This window comes from Chrysochloris asiatica, unplaced genomic scaffold, assembly GCF_000296735.1.
Source record: "Chrysochloris asiatica unplaced genomic scaffold, ChrAsi1.0 scaffold00319, whole genome shotgun sequence".
Classification (NCBI taxonomy): domain Eukaryota; kingdom Metazoa; phylum Chordata; class Mammalia; order Afrosoricida; family Chrysochloridae; genus Chrysochloris; species Chrysochloris asiatica.
Genome location: NW_006408837.1, coordinates 2,764,308 through 2,785,103, shown reverse-complemented (window position 1 = coordinate 2,785,103; position 20,796 = coordinate 2,764,308). Strand labels below are relative to the sequence as shown.

General features: G+C 50.9%; 1 protein-coding gene across 1 annotated transcript in view; it reads left to right on the top strand.

The window, feature by feature from the left end:
• The first annotated feature begins 549 nt into the window (after positions 1–549).
• The window catches only part of HTT (huntingtin), a 160,913-nt gene continuing 140,666 nt past the window's right edge, over positions 550–20,796 (top strand). Inside the window, exon 1 of the mRNA XM_006875329.1 lies at positions 550–737. Coding sequence (XP_006875391.1) covers positions 550–737 — 188 coding nt within the window. The remainder of the gene's footprint in view (positions 738–20,796) is intronic.

Sequence of the window (20,796 nt, the reverse complement as noted above, 5' to 3'; positions counted from 1 at the left end):
CTCCCGCCTTCTCTCTGTGCTCCGCCCTTCCGACTTCGCCTGGACCCCTCCGGGACGGGGCCCACCTCCCCTCATTCACCTTCCGTCTTTCCCCTTTCCTCCATCCCTTCTAACCTAGCTCTATTCTCCTCCCACCGCTTCCCTCCTCCTCTCACCCACCACCGCAACCCGCCCCATCCCCGCCCCTTTTAGACAAGCCCCGCCCCTCGTTTTCTCGGGAGCATCTCGGTGTCTTGCGGCCACGGCGCTCCGGCCTGCGTGTCTGCGGCGCGGTGGGCGGGCTGTCTCCTCGGCTGGCCATTGGCAGAAAACGTCGTCTTCTGTTGTCAATCACGCCAGCGCGGCATGGCCCCGCCTCCGTCGGGGAGCGTCGCGGCACGCAGGGCGTCGCGGGGGCTGCCGGGACAGCTCTAAGATGGCCGAGCGCCTCGGTTCCGCTTTTGGCTGCGGCCCCGAGCTCCATTCATTGCTCGGTTGCTGAGCAGCGTCGCATCCCCGCAAGTCGGGCTCAGGGCTCACGGGGCTGCCCCGGCCGGACGGGAGGCCGCCATGGCCACTCTGGAGAAGCTGATGAAGGCTTTCGAGTCTCTCAAGTCTTTCCAGCAACAGCAGCAGCAGCAGCAGTCCCCACCGCCGCCTCAGCCCCCTCAACCCCCGCCACAGGCGCAGCCGCCGCCGCCGCCGCCCCCACCACCACCTCCCGTTCCGGCCGTAGCCGAGGAGCCGCTGCACCGACCGTGAGTGCCGGGCCCGGGGCGGGACGACCTTACACCCTGCGCGTCCCGAGTAGTGACCTCGCAGATCCCTTCCCGCCGGCAGAGCCCGGTCTGGGGTCTAACTCGAACCGGAGACCCTGTGGGGCCTCGCCTTCCCCTGGGGCCCAGAGTTCGAGAAGGAACTTGCTTCTTTCTACTTGAGAGGCGTTGCTCCTAACGCTGTCACGAGGAGCGACCGCGCCCCGTTTGGTGGCCTCGCGGCCGTCCCCCTGCCCTGTCCCGTTAGCTCCCGAGGGAGGAGGACGGCGGGCGCAGGCACCTCGCAAGGAGCCCGAGTGATGGGGGCGAGCCGATGACATAATGCTCTCTGTTCGTCTGGGCGGGGGCCCGAGGACGCCGGCCAATGGCAGGCGTGCGTTCCCAGCGGCACTTCCCACGGCCCCGAGTCCTCCAGGCGCTGGTGTCGTGGGGTTCAGGGACCCTGGCGGTGGTGGGAAGGTGGCGTTAAGCCTCGCGGCAGAGGTTGGTCTGCAGCTACCCGGGTCCCCCCGACTGCTGACGGGGTGACGGAGTCGGCTGCTTCATGGAAGGACTCAGACTGGTAGCCCACGGCCGCCTGTGGACCCCAGTAAGGCAGCCCGTTGCTCTTGGGTGGTCTGGGACCTCTGCTGCGTGCGTGCGTGCGTGCGTGCGTGCGTGCGTGTGTGTTTGTGTATGTGTGTGTGAAGTCCCACCGTTCATCGCCTGGAACCCGTTGTTGGGGAGTCGGGTTGAATGACGACTCATCCCGAGGAGAGAGCTGAGTGAACTTCACTGTAGGGTTTCCAAAGCAGTTAATGTCGACGAAAACATGGTCACATTGCTCTTCAGTGGGTTCGATCCACCGGCCTTTCCATTAGCGGCAACGCGCTTGAACACTGTGCCACCAGGGTTAATTAACGCAAAAACCCAGTGCCGTTTGGTTGATGCAGACGTACAGCGGCCCTCTAGGACAGAAAACTGTCCCATAGGGCTTCAAGGGTGTCCTTTTCACGGAAGCGCACTGCCGCCACTCTCCGCTTTGTGTGAGCCTCTCAGGCGCAGCCCTGGACTTAACTGCTCTCCGGTCCTTTCCCACTGATGGGGACCCCGCAGGACCAAGTAGAATTCCTCCGTGGAGTTTCCGAGGATGCAGGCTTTATGGGGAGATCACGGTGGCTCTGTGGGGGGTAAACACTGGACTGTGAGCCCCATGGTGGGGGACTTGAACCCACCAGACAGTCTATGAGAAAGATGAGGCTTTCTACCTTCATACACATTTTTACGGCCCTGGAGTCAGAACGACTCTGTGGCGCTTAACAACACCACCAACCACCTCTACAAGAGCAGACAGCTTCATCTCTCTCACAACAAGTGCCTGAGACCTTGCAGTTAGCAGCCCATTGCTTAACCCATGGCGTCACCAGGGCTCCTTAACCGCCTTCTTTTGTAGAGTGTTGTAGAGGCGGTTCTGACTCATAGTAAACTTGCATAGGGTTTTCAAGGCTGTAAGTCTTTGCAGGAGCAGAATGCCTCATCTTTCTCCTGGGAAGCAACTGGTGGGCTCGAACCAGTGACCTTTGGAGTCACACTCCAGTACTTTTCCACAGAGCCACCATGCTCCCAACCACATTACTGTTGTTAGGTGCCATTGAGTTGGTACTGATGCATAGTGACCCTATGCACAACAGAACGAAACGCTGTCTGGTCCCGGGCCAGCCTGAGTCCATTGCGCTGTCACTATGCCAACCCATCTCCTTGGGGGTCCTCCTCGTTTTTCTGCCATCCATGTTACCAAACGTGATGTCCTTATCCAGGGACTTGTCTCTCCTGACAGTATGTCCCAAGTTTGAGAGATGCAGTCTGGCCATCCTGGCTTCTAAGGAGCATTGTGGCTGTACTGCTTCTTACACAGATTGGTGTGTTCTAGCAGTTAATGTTTAATCCCATTACTAGCACCTTCTAATAGGATCTAGGAAGGCACAGCTGGCTTGCACCTAACAACTCTTGGACCCACAAACTTTTCCTTGAAGCCTGTGTGCTGATTATGCAGTGAGTGGGGGTGGGGGGACTGCTGTGTTAAGGAAAAGACTCTCTCTTGGCGCGGTGGTTATGCACTCAGCTGCCCAGTGGAAGCCTGCCCGTGAAGCTCACAGTGTAGGAAGTGCCAGGGGGCAGTTCACCTCTGTCCTATCAGGCCCCCCCCCCCACAGTTGAATTGGATTTCACCACACACAACAGCAACATTGTGGTTCAGGCCTTCCTGTCACCTCCCGAGCTTTATTTGGGGCCTGGGTGTGGACAAGCTCACTTTCGGTAGGGACAGTTTTCAGGAAGCTTCCCCTTAGAGAATCTCACTCTGGTAAGACTGGCTCTTTTATAGTCATTTGTTCTTAAGGTCTTTCCTATGCTTCTTGCGGTGTGTCCTGAGAATCTAATTAGAAAATGAGAATTCAGAAGCTTATGTTGAGAAAGAAATAAAGTTTTCTTCTACAAGGTGAAACACCTATTTGGACACCTGGAGAAGGTCTAACAATAAGATAAGCATGGTCGGCGGCGGTTCAGACTCCCCAGCTGCTCCTCAGAAACCCTATACAGGGTCGCTATGAGTCGGAGCCCACTTGCTGGCCCTTTATAGCTGCGTGTGTAACCGTAATGGGAAGGAAGACCTCAGTGTTGCCCACTGGTGGCTTGTTCAGAAACCTGGCCGTCACCACACGTCCTGACCATTCTGCGTCTTCTGCCTATCTGACAGAACACGAATCAGCTTATCTTTAAAACATGGATGTCACCTCCAAACGCTGGCTTGACAAACTAGATAGATTTTTGTCTCCTTTCTGAGGTAACGGGTGATTGATTTATTTGGAAATTTGAATCTCTTGCCTAAGTGAAGCAACAAGTTGAACATTTACAAAAGAATAATCATTAAAATCCTGCCCTCCCACTCCTTTCTCTTAAGTACCTAATGCCATCCCGTCAGGTAACCACTCTTAAACTTTTGGCTTATCCTTCCAGGTACAATCAGTACAGATATGAAACTATATCTGAATTTCTTTTACAAAACAAGTCTTTTAGAACACAGCCAGTTTTGAAGGCTGTTCATTTGCTCTGAAGCCAACTGTCAGGCGTTTTAGTTACAATTACTTTAAATAAAGTAAATGAAGACCCCGTTTCTGTGTATTTTGCTATTGAGAAGTCATGTGTTCAGTAATATAGTTACTGCTCCTGAGGGTGGATCTTTTTGCATTTCTGGTCAGTGCTCCCCGAAGCATGATGGGCCTCAGGAATTGAGAGTACCTCTTCTCTCTACATGGCAGGCACATCTGCTCAGCAGACAGGAGGCTGGGGGCCCTGGGGGATGGGGAGGGGGCTGGCATTCATGGCAGGGGCAGAGCTAGGGACCCGCATAACTCTCACTTAGCTTTGGCATGGTCCATTCTTCTTGAAAGTTCCAGCTAGTTTCTAGTTATTCATTCGCCGGTAAGTATTTAGTGTAGTGGTTACAAATCGGGCTGCTCACCTCAAGGTCAGCAGTTCGAAACTACCAGCTGTTCCGCGGGAGAAAGATGAGGCTTTCTGCTCCCGTAAAGATTTACAGCCTCGGAAGCCCTGTACAGGGTCACTATGAGTTGGAACCGACTCCATGGCACGTAACAACAACATGCTCTAGTCACTGGTCTAGATGTGGGGCTCTGGCCGTGAACAGACACAGTGCTGCCCTTCATTTGAAGAGGAACACAGACAGGTCACATGATATACAGTGACATATACAGTATGTTCCTTAGTGATGGACACAGGGGGAGTGAAGGGGGGGACCAGGACTGTCAGTGTTAGATTGTGGATCCAGGGAATGCCCACTGAGGGGATAGCTTTTGAATAAAGAGCTGAAGGGAGGCTGCACTTCTCTGACCTAAGATTAAAACAGACAGACGCTTGTTTGGGAATTACTTCTTTTTTGGTTACTTTAAAATATATATATATTTTTAGATTATAACTTTGAGATTATTCACAGCAAAGCCTACCCCACTTCGCCAGTTTCTGCAGACACCGTTCAGTGGCAGCCAGTGCAAGCCCCTCCCCTGCTGTCTGCGCTCTTCCTGCCCCTCAGGTTCCTGCCTTTGCTTACGGTTGCTCTTGTCAGTTTGAGCTCTGTAGGTAGTTGCTTTAAAGAGTCCAGTGCTCAAGGCAGATGTCCTTTACTAGTTCTTTTAAGAAAATTCTGGGAAAATTATTGTGGTTACCTTTATTAACTCGTCAAAAAACCCAACTGTCTAAGTTATATATATATATATATATACACACAAGGTAAAGCAGCCCCACTGACGAGGAAAAACAGCGCCTTCTTCCCGAAGTCTGTATCCAAGCCCTAGTCTCTAGGAGTGTGCCCATTTCCTACATCTTCCTTTCAGGTATTTAAAAATCTATTTTTTGTTGTTGTGAAGTGCCGTTTAGTCGGTTCCGACCCATAGCGACCCTGTATAGGGTTTCCGAGGGGCGGCTGGTGAGCTCAAGCTGTGGACCTTGCAGTTCAGACGGCTTTGCAGTCTGGCGTATTAACCCACTGTGCCACACCAGGACTCCTTAAAAATCTATATGCATACATTAAATATTCGAGTGTCTTTTTTGTTGTTTGCATGACAGGTCACCCCATATCCGAAGGGGCTTCAGAATGTTCATGGAAAGCTCCCATTATCTTTTGATTTCATCTTTCCACGAACCTTTTAAAGCCCCTTTATGCAGTATAAGGGGCCTTGGTGGTGCTGTGGGCTAAGCATCGGGCTGCTAACCACAAGGTCGGTGGTTCAAAGCAGCCTTCAGTTGAGGAGAAAGCCGAGGTTGTCTGCTTCTGTAAAGACCCACAGTGTCGGAAATCCCGAGGGGCAGCTCTGTCCTGTAGAGTTGCTCTGAGAAAGCTGGCTTGGTCCTTGGGTTTTGGTACAGTGTAAATGCGATGTAAAGAGGCACTTGACGCTCCCTCTTAGCCTTGGAGGGGTGGCTCTGAGCAGTGAATTGTTTTTTGTTTTCCTCCAAATATTTTCCCATCTGCGGTTGGTTCAAAGTGGAGGTGCGGCCACCACGGGTCTGGAGGGCTGACTGTAGACTGCCACACCTTTCTTCCTAGTCCATCTTAGTCTGGAAGCTGTGCTGAAACCTGTTTCAGCATCACAACAACACACAATCTCCACTGACAGACAGCTGGCTGCTGCACCTGAGTGGCACTGGCCAGGACTTGAACCCAGGTCTCCTGCTTGGAAGGTGAGAATTCTACCCCGGAACCACCACTGTGCCCATAGCAATACATCCACCTGACTGCCTTCCAGATGAGTCCAGCTCAGTGTGACCCTGTAGGGTTTCTGAGGCAGTCAGTCTTTATAGAAGCTGAGTGGCTGGTGGGTTTGAACCAATGACCTCAGTAGTATGTATACTTTTTATTAATTGCTGTATAGTGTGGTAGGAGCCTGGGGGCGCTGTAGGCTGTGTGCTGGCTGCTGGCCACTCTGGGGGAAAGATGTGGTTGTCTGCTCCTGTAAAGGCTTAGTTTGCTTTGGCTTTTACCAGTGAAGCATTGAAGAATGGATTTTGGAATGACGGCTGTGGGACTTGAAAAGGCAAGTATCTTATATGTCCTGATTCCAGAGGGGCTCCCGACTTGTCTTCTGTGCCATTAGAGCTCCCACCCTGTTACCTGTAGCCCCTTCAGGTGAACCAGGCCTTTGGGAAACTATCTCTGAATAGAGCTGCCTTCGCACCGAGTCTCACTTAGACAATAAAGAGGAAACCCAGAATACTAACAGTGTAAGGCACTGCTTACCATGGTGCTAAATCCAGTCAGCTCAAGTGCTAGAACATACCTTAGAGACAGGATGTGCCATGGATGCTCGCTGCTCCAAGTGTGCCTTCGGGACCAGCAGCGTGCCAACTCTGGAGAGCTTGGAAGGACTGCCGGATCTCTGCCTGATCTCAGAGCTGCTGAAAACAAGTCTGTACTGAACAAGCTCTGGGGCATCGTATGTGCGTGTGAGTGTACACGAGGCTGGTTCCTGCGAGGCTGTCCGGTCTTCCCAACGTGTAATGCCGCTCCATGACTCCTGCTAGCAACCGCCAGTCCTTCCCTTGCTCAGCTCCCAGGGTTCCTCAACACACCGAACTCACAGCTGCAGAGGAAGTGGCTTACACGTTGTGGAGGCTGGTGCATCCCAAATTGGTAGTTCAGAGGACAGTCTGGAGGATTCTCCTCACCTATCTAAGCTCCGGCTGAAGAACCCGAATCCGGAGGTCAGTGGACAGACTGTTGATGCTCAAGGCTTTGGGAGCTGGTGAAGCAGGTCAGTTGATCTGCCACAATCTGGAGGTCAGATGGAGGTGAGGCAGATGCGCGATCCAGAGCCCACTCTGTCAAAGCATTCCTAGAGTAGGCACTCAGACCAGATCCCCAAGGCAAACCAAGGGTGGGGACTTGAGTCACACCCTCTAGCAAGGTGGGGGCATCCTTAGTCTTTAGCCCCACTTTAGTCCTTAGTCCAGCTTTAATCCCATCTTAATCCTGCCTCATGGACAACTCACTCTGAGGTGTGGCGCTGTGGGTTAGTGCCCGGGACTGCAAAATTGGTCCTCGGAAACCCTCTACAGGGTTGCTATGGGTCGGAATCAACTCAATGGCATTTAACAACAACTACTATAGAAGCCCTGGTGTGGCGCTGTGAGTTAATGCACCAGACTGCAAAGTCATTCGAACTGCAAGGTTGGCAGTTCAAGCTTACCAGCTGCTCCTCGGAAACCCTATACAGGGTTGCTGTGGGTCGGAATTGACTCAACGACACTTAACAACAACACTATAGTCATACTACCAGTTGCTCCATGGGAGAAAGATGAGGCTTTCTGCTCCCGTAAAGATTTACAGCCTTGGAAACCTTGTACAGGATCGCTATGAGTCGTAACCGACTCCACGGCACATAACAACAACTATAGGCATATGTTGTTAAGTGCCATTTAGTCAGTTCTGACTCATAGTGACCCTGTACGGGGTTTCCTAGGATTGATTGGTGGGTTTCAACCACTGACCTTACAGTTCAAACCAGTCCAGTGCATTATCATCCTGTAACACCACACGAGGAATCCAACCACAGGCATAGAGGCTGTGATTTACAGTACATCACAGAATTGTTGCAAAGGGCCGCCGAGTCGGTTCCCACTCATGGTGACCTTGAATAGGGTTTCTGAGGAGTGGCTGGTGAGTGTGAACCGCTGACCTTGCAATCCAGCGCGTTAATCCACCTGTTTAAGGAGATGAAGCACAGAAGGGCTGTCTTAGTGGCTGCACTGCCGTTGGACAGCTCCATTGCAGACGCACAAGGGACCTTCCCTTGGTGGTTGCGAATAGAGCTGTGAACATCTGCGTGGGAAGACCAGTGTTGATGATAGGCTTGCAGCTGGAGCTGAGGCAGAAGAACTTCTGTCCTTGGGTTGTTGAGTCGAGTTGAAAAGTAGATCTTAATAGACTGACAAATGGACTTTAGGAGAGCTCCCAGCTCCTGTACGAGGGGTTGGAGTGATGGCGTGGAGCATGAGGAGGGACTGGCAGTTCCTTGATGCCTTCCTGCTGCCCGTCTTGGTCGTGAGCCTGCATGTGTCAGGCGCTGCTGTCAGCACTGGGGAACAGAACCCATGGTGGTAAAGGCCGAGGAGAACAACACAACAGGACAAGTCCTGCGGGGCATTGAGGGTATGAAGGAGCTTAGCGTCCACAAAAGAACCCTTAGAATCCTGCAGGCAGGCCGGGCGCAAGCCATGTGGCCGTTCAGCAGAGGCCCAGGTGCTTTCTGTATTGGAGGCGCTGATGCCAAAGGGAGGCCAGAAATGGGAAATGAGGCGAGAGGGCTGTTGTTGTCAGTTACATAATGTCCTGTAATGCACAGCAATATAATGGGGACCCTGGGTGGTCCAGAAGGGTAACGACTCGACTAATAGCAGAAAGATTGGCAGTTCAAACCCCCCTAGAGGCTCCTCTAAAGACAGGCTTCAGGCAGGTCACCTGCACAGGTGACAACAGTGAGCACACATGTGAGCATGGAGCACACGTGCAGGTGGCCATCCAAATAAACTGGGGCCTAGTGGGTTGTGTCAATGTTAGGGTCTTAGCGGGGAGGATGTGCTGGAGCTTTGTGAAATGTCACCACTGGGGACACTGAGTAAAGTGCACGTGGGCATCTGGCATTTCTCAGTGCCACACTCCCTGTCCACCGCTCGGCTGGCTGGCTGACGCCCTCTCGTGGCTTGTGTGTTGCTGTGCCGCCACCGGTGTTCTCAATACCAGCAGGGTCCCCTGTGGTGGACAGGTTTGAGCAGAGCTTTCAGGCTAAGACTAGGAAGGAGGTTGGACCACTCTGAGTGGTTAGCCACTGAAAATCTTAGGAAGAGCAGCAGAGCATCGTCAGATAAAGTGCCGGAAGGTGAGCCCGTCAGGTTGGAAGGCAGCAGTAATCGACTCAAACCTAGCGGTAGTGTGAGGCTGGCACGGGCACGGGCCCGGCGGTGCTGTGTTCTGTGGTGCAGAGGCTGCTGGGAGTCAGAACCGACACGGTGGCACCTGACAACAACAAGAAAGAAGCAGGTGGAAGTATCATACAATTTTCAGTTAAAAAATTGTAAGGGTGCTGCGAACTTGGGGAGCACAGCTGCCAGAGGGGTGGTTGAAAGGCAGCGGGGGTTCAACAAAGCTAGAGGTGTTGGTGGCTGTGCCTGGTGGCTAGCCACCGAGGTAGTGGAAGAAGTGCTCAGATTCCTTAAAAATTAAAAAAAAAAAATCTATTTTCCACTTCTTGGTTTTCTAAAGCCTGGACATGCCAGGTATTTGGCACTGTTGATTTCAGAGTAGGAGACTCAGGAATCGAAAAAAGAAAAGAATTCCTTGGGTTAGGTAAATGTTTTATTTTTAACTGATATACGTATCATTCACGTACGGTAAAACGCACTATTTGGAAGTCAGTTTTGTGGATTTTAGTTTACTCACATGGTGGTCAGCTAATACATTTTCAGAATCCCCGAACATTTTCATCACTCCAGTTCAGGTGTTGTGCTGTGGGATAAATACTAGGTTGCTAACCGCAAAGTTGGTGGTTCAAACCCACCAGTCACTCCTCAGAAACCCTGTACAGGGTTTGTTGCTCTGAGAACCGACTCGACAGCACACAACCACAACAGCAATATAAGAACCTCAGCTTTTTAGTAGCCACTCCCCATTTCTTAGCCTCTTCCTGTGCCTGGTATCCCTGAATCTACTTTCTGTCTCTCTAGATCGGCCTGTTGCAGACATTTCTGTATTTATAGATCAGACAGCATGTGGCCTTTGGATCTGGCTTTGTTCACTTAGACCAGATGGGTTGGTGCATACCTTCTCCTGTTAGTGATTGCTCTGTAGTTTCTTAGATCTCTACTGAGAGAATCTCTCTTCTAATGACCCTTTCCTGTGATACAAGGAGTTCCTGGGTGGTGCGAATGGCTAAACACTGGGCTAAGAACTAAAAGGTTGGCAGTTCAAACCTTCCCAAAGTTGCTGCAGAATAAAGGCCTGGCAATCTACTTCCAAAGGTCACAGGCATGCACGTTCCATGGAGCTGTGGCACGCATGGGGCTGCCATGAGTTGGAGTTGACTGGATGGCACTCAGTTTGTGTTTAACGTGATCCACACTGGTGGTGGTGGTGGTGGTGTGCCACTCTGTATGGGGTTTCCAAGGCTGTGAGTCAAGTCTTTCCCAGAGCAGAAAGCCTCATCTTTTCCTGTGGAGGGACAAAGACTCCAACTACTGACCTTGGGGATAGCAGCCCAGTTCGTAATCCACTACGCATCCAGGTCCGAGACCTTAGTTCCCCTAACCAAATAGCACTTCTATTTAAAAATAAAACCTTAATATGTATTTTCACAGTTGTTCTTTTTCTCCCATTTTATAATCCTAGATTTGATTTTCAGCTCTATCACTTAACAACTGCATGGCAAGAAAACCAATATAGGTGCCATGGGTTGTATTGTGTCTCCCCAAAATATGTGTCAACTTGGAGTCAGCCCCAAGATGTGGTTGGATTTATGATGTATTGTAAATCTGGACCTCTGGTAACGAGGCAGGATTAGATCATGCTTGTTAGGTCAGTGAGCCAGGATTAGGGTGGGATGTAACACCCTTACTCAGCCCCTAGTCCTCTGGAAGGGAGTTTGCCTGGGGTCTGGTCTGTATTATCTATAGTTTTACCAAGAGTGTTTTCAAGGAGAGAGGAGCCAGCAGAGAGATGGATCTTTTCTCTCCTTGAAAACACCAAGGAAGAAGATCTGGGAGTTGAGTGGTCGTTTGGATCTGGGGTCCCTGCACTGAGAACCTCCTAGACCCAGGGGAAGGTTGATGCCAGACCCACAGATGTTGAAAGGAGACAAGACCTTCCTTCCCCCAACAGAGAAAACTTTCCCTTAGAGCTGGTGACCTGACTTCAGACAGGAGCTTCCTAAATGGAGAGAATGGATCTCTTGTCTGTAAAGGCCCGGATTGTGGTACGCCTGGTCTAGACAGCTGGGGACTGCCTTGTGTCTCTGTCTGTTGTGTTAAAGACTGAGCGACTTCAAGGGTTGCTCACATGATCGCAGGGACTGGCGAGTCTGAAATCTGTTACCTGGTGGCAGGCTGGAGACTTGTGCTTTTCCCATTGAGGTCTGCTATCCACCTGGCAAAGACCAGGGTGTAGACCACTCACCATCCCCAAAACCCCCGCAAAGGAGTCAGAGGGACACGCCTGAGAGGAAAATGACCGGGCGCCACCAGAGTTGATGTTGTGAATGGTGAACGATGCGGAATGTTGATTTCTCCCATACATAGTTGCTCAGCATTAAACTCAGTGTTCAGGAGACAGAGCTTACCCTCAAAAACCTGCCCTCCGAACGGCTTGCTCCTGTTAGCTCACAGTACGGAAGGCCCTCCCGTGACCTCTGTGTGCTGGGATTGCAGCTAGTCGAATGTGTGGCCCACAAGCCATGTGTTAGGCTGGTCAGTGCTCCTGCAGCCCTTTCGAAAGCTGGGCCCACCCTGCTGCGTGGGCGCATGTGTCTTCTCCTTACAGTGGACATGTGTCTCGTCAGCAGTATTTAACGTCTCACTGGCTCCTGCTGATTGACAGCGTTTGCAGTATTAGACACTAGACCCGGTTCCTGTGAGTTGGAACCAACTCGCTGACACTGGGTTTGTTTTGGGTTGGGGAGGGAGATGCCATGGAAAAAAGGGAATACAAAGATGTTTGTTTTTCCCACGGGAAATAATAGCTGCCCCCTTCTGTTGGATGAGTTTATACTACTGATGTAGCTCCCAGGTGGCTGTTGAGGTCGAGCGCGTCTCATTTGTTGATTGCCGTGGACTTGTCTCTGCCGGGACACTCTGGTGGCGCCCGGCCATTTTCCTCTCAGGCGTGTCCCTCTGACTCCTTTGTGGGGGCTTTTTGGGATGGTGAGTGGTCTGCACCCTGGTCTTCACCAGCAGCTATGAGGGTGCAGGCATCTTCTCCCACCACTACTTAGCTCTTCACTCTCAGCCTGCAGGGGCTTGATGAACTGAGGGCCCTGATATTAACCAAGTCCCGGTTTCCACCCTTTCCTTTTATGGTTAGTGCTTTTTTGTATCTTGTTTGATGAAATTTTCATTGCCTGAAGGTCGTGAGGGATTTTCCTGCCCTGTCATAAAAGCTTTATCGACCCCCCTTTCCCCATTTAGGTCTGCTGTCCTCCTGGCATCGATCTTGTGAGTGCCATGAGTCTGGGCCAGTGTAATATTCCCCATGACTTGGCTCAGCCTTAGAGTCAGTCTGCTTTCCTAAGCTGTCTGCTTAAGGAAGCACAGAACCCAAGCCCACTTCGGCCTTGGCGTCCCCTTCCTTCACAATAGAGCTTGCCTACCGAGGACTGGATTCTCTTCTTTTTAGGAATCTTTCTGAACACGTCCTTCTTTCTGGCGACTCTCATGTGAGGACAGCACGTGGTGAAACTTCAGGAGCAGCCAGCCGGGGTCCCTGTCACCACAAAGACCCTGCTGCCCTGCCCCACGTGGTCTATGTAGACTCAGCCCAGAGGCCCCCACCCCCCAACGTACTTCCCTCTGCTAATAGGGGATGGAGACCAACTCTTCAGAACCCTGGCAGTGCAGTGGCTAAAGTGCTCGACTGCGAACTGAGAGGTCGGTGGTTTGAACCCACCAGCTGTGACAAGGGAGACAGTTGGCTTCTGTAGATTGCAGCCTGGGGATCCTAGGGCCAGCTCTGTTTACTCTACAGGGGTGTGGGAGCTGCGTAATCCAGGCCCCTCCTGATCGCGCCTCTCCAGAGTTTACAACGACAGGATTGTAACTGAAGGTTTAAATCGGAGGGCTTGGATTGCCTTTGCAGCCTTTGGCTCTTTCGTCATTGCTGCTGTTGTAGCCTGTGGCAGGGTCCCTGGTTTGGTGTGCCCCTCCACAGAAGTGCGTCCTTGTGCAGTGGTGCCTTCATGACTGATGCACGAGAGGAGGCGGCGTCCAGCATGAAGGTGAGATGGAAATGACGCCATTCACCACTTGCTGCCGTGTCTTTCTCCTTTCCGTTCTGCCATTTTATTGGCTCTCTGCATTCCACTCCGTGGGAGGATGACGGAGTTGTCGTTCTTGGAGACGTCCAGATTTGCTTCTGAGATGAAGCCACAGAGGATGAGGCTGTGTCAGGTAGGTACAGAGTGGACCCTGATGCACGGTTGGAAGACATGGGACCAGAATAGCTTCCCATCACTCTTGAGTGCCCCCCACTGGAAACGCAGGCTTGGGTCGAATCACGGTGGGCCTGTGAACTGGCTTCAGACGTGGGCCCCGAGGTGGTTAATGATGATATTGACAGATCATGTCGCTGTACTGAGAGGATTTGTTCATAGTGTTTACTGTCTATTAATGTTCTCTTCAGGGAGAGAATATTAACTAAATATTAATATTAAAGATGGAATAGTCATGAGTTTGATAAAAATACAAATTAGGTGCTACCTGGGGCACCCCGACTCCTGTGCTCCAGAGAGCTTTTTCTGTGTTGTTTCTAAACTTGATTTATTTTGTTGTTGTGGAGAATATCCACAGAAAAACATACCTGAACTCAGCTGTTTCTGCATGCACAAGTCAGTGACATTACATGTACTCTTCGAGCTGTGTGGCCAGTCTCACCTTCCTTTTCCCATGAACACTCTCTGCACCCTGTGACAGTTTCTGGTTTGTGGGGACTTGGTTGGACCGGGATGCACGATGGGTTAGCAGGTAAGATGTCGCCATCCCCTGTGATACGATCGAATACGACGGAATCACGTCCATGCTGAGATCTGCAACGAGCAGCCAGTCATTTGAGAGGAAGTTTCCACCAGGATGTGGCCTACTTCTTGTTAAGTGCCTTCAAAGAGGTCCCGACTCACAGCCACCCTGTATAGGATTTCCGCAGCTGTAAATCGTTATGGGACCAGAAAGCCTCATCTTTCTCTTGCACCTTTTCTCTTACAAGAGCTACAAGAAGGAAGATCTGCTGCCACCCAGAGAGAAGAGCCGGGAGCAGAGTCATCCTTTGTACCTGAGGTGCCTGCACTGGGAGGCTCTTCGATCCTGAGACAGATGGACATGTGCAGACACATGGCGCGCTCCAGGGAATGCTGAGCCCACAGCTGCTCAGAGGGGCCAATGCTGTTTCCAGAGCCGGTGCTCGGATTGATCTGCCAGCCTCCTAATTGTCAGGGCAGGTGTTTCTGTGCCGGTAGCACTCAGCGCTGAGACAGCCCCTAAACTTCTGTCCACTTGCTGTTGCTAATTTGAGTGGTGTTTCCAGCGGCTGATTTTTCACAAGTCCGTGGGCAGGCCTTTCTTCTGAGGGCCCCCAGGTAGACTCAGATCCCCACCTTCCAGTCAGTGGCCAAGCAGGTGTTTCACCACTAGGGGCTTCATGATGAGATTGGAGATGCTCTTGAAAGGGTTTTGATTTTACTGCCTGCATCTGGTGAGAGTTTGGCTTGGACTAGTAAATTGTGTAATTCTGAAATCACATGCTTAGTTAGCTATGGTAGAAATCACAGTGGTTTGAGGTGAAATCAGAATATCTTGGTAGCAGCTTGGTGGTCCTTGGTACTTCTCACACAGGCAGTGGTGGCTTGTCGGCAGAATTTTCCTCTTCCTACGGGAGCCCCAGGTTCAGTTCCCAGCCTGGGCACCGCATGGTGCTATGATTGGTGCTGATCAGATTCCAGCCGAGCTTCCTGACCAAGAAGGACGAAGAGAAAAGCTGAGAGACTCAGCCAGTGAGACTGTCGGAACCACAGAGGTCTGACGTGCAGCCTCTTAGGGGGTGCCACTGGACTGGGCAGCCTGTTCCTTCATTGTCTTCAGGATGGCTTTGAGTCGGGCATGTCTTGCAGGTAGCCAGCACTGATGACAGCCATGCTTCCAACACAGAATCTTGTTGTTGTTGTTGTTGTCACTTGACCACTTCAGAGAGATGTGCCCCATGCAGCACGCTGTTGCATTTCTTCCAGTGGTGATTGTGGCTCCCAGCAAAGTGCAGTCTTCGCCAACTTCAGTCTTGTCTCTGTTTATCGTGCTGTTGTCGATTGGTCCAGTAGTGAGCATTCTTGTTTCCTTTGTACTGAGGTACACTCAGAACACATCAAAAACTCTCTGTAGCTCAGTTCTGTTCTGCTTTTGCCTCCAACCCACTGTTATTCTGACATGGTTAAACATGCACATGATCTGACTTTGGATGAGATAAGGGAAACTTAACCCCGATGCCTTCTTCTCAGCAGCCCATTAGCTGCCTTTCTAATCGTGCGTCCTGAGTGAAGGTTGGACCGAGTGGCCCTCAGGCTGATTGTGTTCCTTCAGGTTGGAGGGATCCCGAAGGCTGTGACTCACATTCCACAGTCCTGAGGTCACCTCACTTACCTTTGGGACTGCTTCAGAGTCATTTTCTTTTTTAAGTTTCTCTGTGTCATCTCTCAGTTCCAGAAATTTCAGCTTAAAGTAAAGAATGTTTATGCCTTCTGAGTCCTATTTGTGAAGGTAACTCATGAACTTCTGATAATTTTAACTTGTGTTTCACCTGTTTTTCTACCAAGCACATTTGTGACATGGCCATTCAGGCCCTAGGTGCTCCCAGGACACACCTGTCCCGTGTAGGTGCTGGGCCCAGCCAGCCTGCAGGGAGCGGTCCAGATGTGGTGGGACCGTGAAGAAGAAGCCAGCCTCCTCCTGACGGACAGCAGAGCTGCTCCCTGGTGCTTCGAGCTTTACAAACTCAGATCGTCAGGCCTTTCTTCTGCGGGGCCGTTGCCTTGTTGTCAAGTGCAAACCAGCAGACAGACAGCAGAATAATGTGATTCAATTTGGGGGCGACACAGTCTGTTTTTGGCAGCCACAATGTGATATGACCTGGTTGGTGACACTAGTGAGTCTTGTGACGGAAACTCAGAGCAGCAGGTGACTCGCTTGTCTTCCTCTGTGTTGTCTGGTTTATTCGATATATGAGGAGAGAGACAGGCTTTTTCAAAAAACGACGAAGATGCGTGTGTGCCACTCACACGAAGGCCGATCAGTGTTCAGTGAGCCTGGCGAGTCTTAGGTAGGGGCTTGGGCGAGCGTGACAAAGCCAGTGACCTTGTCACCGCTGCTTCTGGTACTAAGACCTGGTGGCTCTCCTGGCCTATAGTTTCTAACCACACAGGCAGTTGGCAATTTGACATGAACGAGGGGAGCTAGTTTCTTATGTCCAGGGAGCTTCATCTGCTTCATCAGCTATTACAGTGTGACCATCTGCAGGGAGCCTGGGAGTCACGTCGTTCAGGATGTGACTGAATCCTTCAGTCACTGCCGGAGAGGCCATGGCTACCCGAAGACACCTGCTTACCAGCCCTCATTTAGCAGAGGTGGGCGGTGTGGCCTGGAGAGTAGGGGTCTTGCCATGGCTCATGCCCCGCCTACCTTTGAGGATTGCCAGAGGAGACTCTCAGCCATAGGCTCGGCTGAGACTCCCTGCTACTACGGATCTGTCGTGACTGCTGTTGTCAGCCTTCCTCTTCATATCACCCTACAAAGGGTCTCTCTGAGCCCTGGTGTGATGCGGTGGGTTAATGTGCTGGGCTGCAAGATGTCAGTTTGAGGAGTAAGGTGTGTTATTTTCAGTAATCTTATATGTATGTGAAAGTTGGATAGTGGATAAGGAGGACCGTAGAACTGATGCATTTGAGCTTTGTTGTTGGAGGAGGATATAGAAAGTATCATGGACTGCCAGAAGAACAAACAAATCTGTGTTGGAAGAAGTACAGCCTAAATGCTCCTTAGAAGCCAAGATGACTAGACTTCGTCTCTCCTACTTTGGACAAAACAGGAGGGACCAGTCCCTGGAGAAGGACATCATACTTGGTAAAGTAGAGGGTCAGCAAAGAAGAGGGAGACCTCCAATGAGATGGTCTGGCCCAGTGGCAACAGCAGTGGGTTCAAGTGCAGGACCGGGCAGTGTTTTGTTCTGTTGTGCATAGGGTCGCTATGGGTCGGAACCTACTTGATGGCACCTAACAACACCACCAGATGGACTCCTGTTGTGGTGCTGTAGGATCAGCATTGAACTGTGAGCCACAAGGTCGGCAGTTCAAACCCACCAGCTGCTCCTTGGAAAACCATATACAAGGTCACTATGAGTCGGAACTGACTTGATGGCCTGAAACAACAAGAAGAAAACATACTCTTTAGTGTTGTGTAAAAATGGTGGGGCATTGTCAGAACTCATCCGCTAACTTTACAAGCTGTGCTCAAGGCTGATCTCTAGGAGACTAGACAGGCCTCCACTGTCCTCCCTGTCCAGCTCTGACTACAGCCGTCCCTCCATCAGCACCTTGGAACTCACAGACAATACTCAAGGTTATGGGGTTCATTCTGGATCAGCGCCTGGAAGTGTGTCGGCAAAATCTCCCTTCAGAGCAGGACAGCTCTCCAGCTTCTCTTGGCCCCCTGAAGACAGTCTCCTCTCTTAGTTTTTGGTCTCTGGCCCTGCCCCTCAGCCTGGCCTCTGTCCTGCTTGGATAAAGTATTATAAAGAACTGCCCAGAGGCATCCTACTGCACCAGCAAGCTTCCTGCCTGGAGGCGCTCAGCTCCGGCCCTGTAGGTGGGCACACCCACTGAAGCCACCTGCTTCTGCGGGCGGGGAAGCCCACGGTGTCATCTCCCACTGTCTCCTGGTTCTGCTGTAGCTTCTCAGCGCCTCACGCCTTTCCCAGCGCGAACCACTGTCTCCTGTGTGCTAGAGGCTCGCAGCAGGGTCTTGTCCTGCTCCCAGCACTTCCTTCCTGATGGTAGTGAGTTCCCCCTCTGCTCTGGGATTGACTGTCTTTTTAAGCCTAGCAGGACGGCAGAACTGATCAGTTCCCCCATTTGGGTTCCATACACCTTATTTGTGTGGTCCTGTCCTGACAAGGTTCCATGCAATTTAGTTGTATTGTAAGCAAGCAGGCCAATTTTATTACAGCCGACTTCAAGCACCTTGTTTGTATAGCTCCACCCACTCAGTTTGTGGGTGTCACATGGTTATCCCAGGAAGGACTCTACAGAAGTACCATATGTACAGTTCTGGGAGTTTGACAAGTATGCGAAGTTGTGTAACTGCCACCACAATTAAGATTTAGAAGAGTTGCTCTCCCCAGACTTCCCCATCCCTCTTTGCTGTCACTCCTTACCCCAAGCTCCGAGAAATGACCGGTCAGTTTAGTTTGCTATTCCAGAATATTGGATAAGTGGGGTCCCACAGTCCGTATGTAGCTTCTGAGTCTGGTTTCTTTCACTTAGCATCATGCACTTGGGATTCATCCTCGTGTGTGTCAGTGTTTGGTCCTTTTTCATTACCGAGTAGTGTTCCCTTGTCTATCCTTTCGTCAGGTGAAGCACATTTGGAGCATTTCCATCATTGTACTTTGAAGTGAGTGCTACGTCCGGATGGGAGGTGGTTGTTGTTGGTAACCTCTGCTTCTTATGGTCTTTTAGGAACCAAAGAATCTGACATCTTGTTGCTCTCTTCTAGTTGTTATCTTTAAGTAATTAAAACTAGGTGTCAGGGATGTGCGTTACTGCCGGAGGTCTATAAAAAGGGTAAGCAAGTGAGGCCGAAGTTCCAGTTATCACATCTACCCCCAGTCAGTGGGAGAACTAAGTCAGGTGTCCACACATGGCTTCCGGGAGCCTAGAAAATACCACTTCTGACTGCGAGGCTGTGCTCCTGGGAGAGAAGAGTGCATGCTGGTGGGTGACTAGCAGTCCGCAGTACAGATTGTCAGTGAAAGACTTAGAAAGGAAGACTGTAACAGCGTTCGTTAGACCTTGGTGATAGGAGACGCTTCCTCGTTGGAGGACTCCACTGCACTCCCCATGGAGACTATGAGATGGTGATGGACTCTTCCTTAGTGGAGGACCACAGGGAGACCATGGACTTGGTGATAGTGGACTCTTACTCATTGGAGGACCCCTCTCCGCTCACCATGGACTGTAGACTTGGTGATGGTGGACTCTACTAGTTGGAAGACCCCTCTTCGCTTGCCATGGAAACTAAGAGATGAAGATAGTGGACTCTTAACTCATTGGGTAGACCCCATGGAGACCATGGACTTGGTGATGCTAGACTCTTACTCACCGGGAAATAGGTGTATAGCCCCTGTGCTTTTTCTCTTTTTAAAACTCTCTTCTGTGTTTCTTTGTGGCCCTGACTTTGCCCTTTGGAGGTTCGTTGCTTATTATATTCCCTGGCCACATCTGACACACCATTTAGAGGACTTGCCTTCATTAGATTTGCACAATGTTCATATACTGTTTCCTCAAGGGCATGTTTTGGGGTTGAGGGCTGTATTAGGGCTTAGCCAGTCACAGGTGTTTAGTGAGTTGGACTAGCCTTCTTTGATGTTAGGGTTCCTGCAGAAACGTGACTAGCTCTCTGGATTAGTTGTCTCCAGAGTTCTCTGGGCAGCATCCTGGAGTCTGCTTCATACTTGTGTCGCCTTCTTTGCATTTACTGTGATGACGCTTACCTGGCAGACATTTGAAACCAGAGGTGTGGAGGGAACGGTGCACTTCAGCCGTCCCTGGGGCGGGGTCTGGTGTGGTTCTGTAGAATAAGTACTGGACTGATAACCACAAGATGGGCGATTCAGACCCACCAGCAGCCGCTCCTTGGAAGCTCTGTACAGGGTCGCTGGGAGTTGGAATAGACTCCACAGCAGTGAACAACCATGACCACAACCACTTGCTAAACAACAGAGCTTTTGCCTGGCCTAGAGGGCTTCTTCGGAGGTCTCTGGGAAAAGCCTGTAATCCCTGCATCTGTTGGGATACAGATGTGGGTATCCGTTACTGGGAGTTCTGGGGTGACGTTCTGGGACAGTGCAATAGACTGCAAGGTCAGAGGTTCAAATTCACCAGCAGATCATGGGAAACTATATCAAGGTTGCTGTGAGTCGGAACTGACTTGATGGCACTTCCATTATTTGTATTTGATTTTATACCCCCTAGCACCGTCACGGAGCTCAGGTAGCGTAGTGGTTATGAATTGGGCTGCGAACCGCAAGGTCAGCAGTTCCGCGGGTCAGCAGATGAGGCTTTCTGCTCCTGTAAAGATTTACAGCCTCGGAAACCCTGTACAGGGTCGTTATGAGTTGAAACCGACTCCATGGCACATCGCAACAACAACAACCACTGTCAAAAAGAACATATCCAGATCAGTCATGAGGTACAATGCTGTAAGTTATAGGATAATATCCATGCGTCTACAGGGAAGCCCAGTTAATACCACTATTATTCAAATGTACACACCCACCACTAAAGCCAGTGAGTATGAAATAGAAGAATTCTACCAACTTCTTCAATCTGAAATCGATCAAACATGCAATCAAGATGTATTGATCATTACTGGTGTTTGGAATGCAAAGGTTGGGAGCAAAGAGGAAGGATCAGTAGTTGGAAAATATGGCCTTGGTGATAGAAATGATGCTGGAGAACGCATGATAGAATTC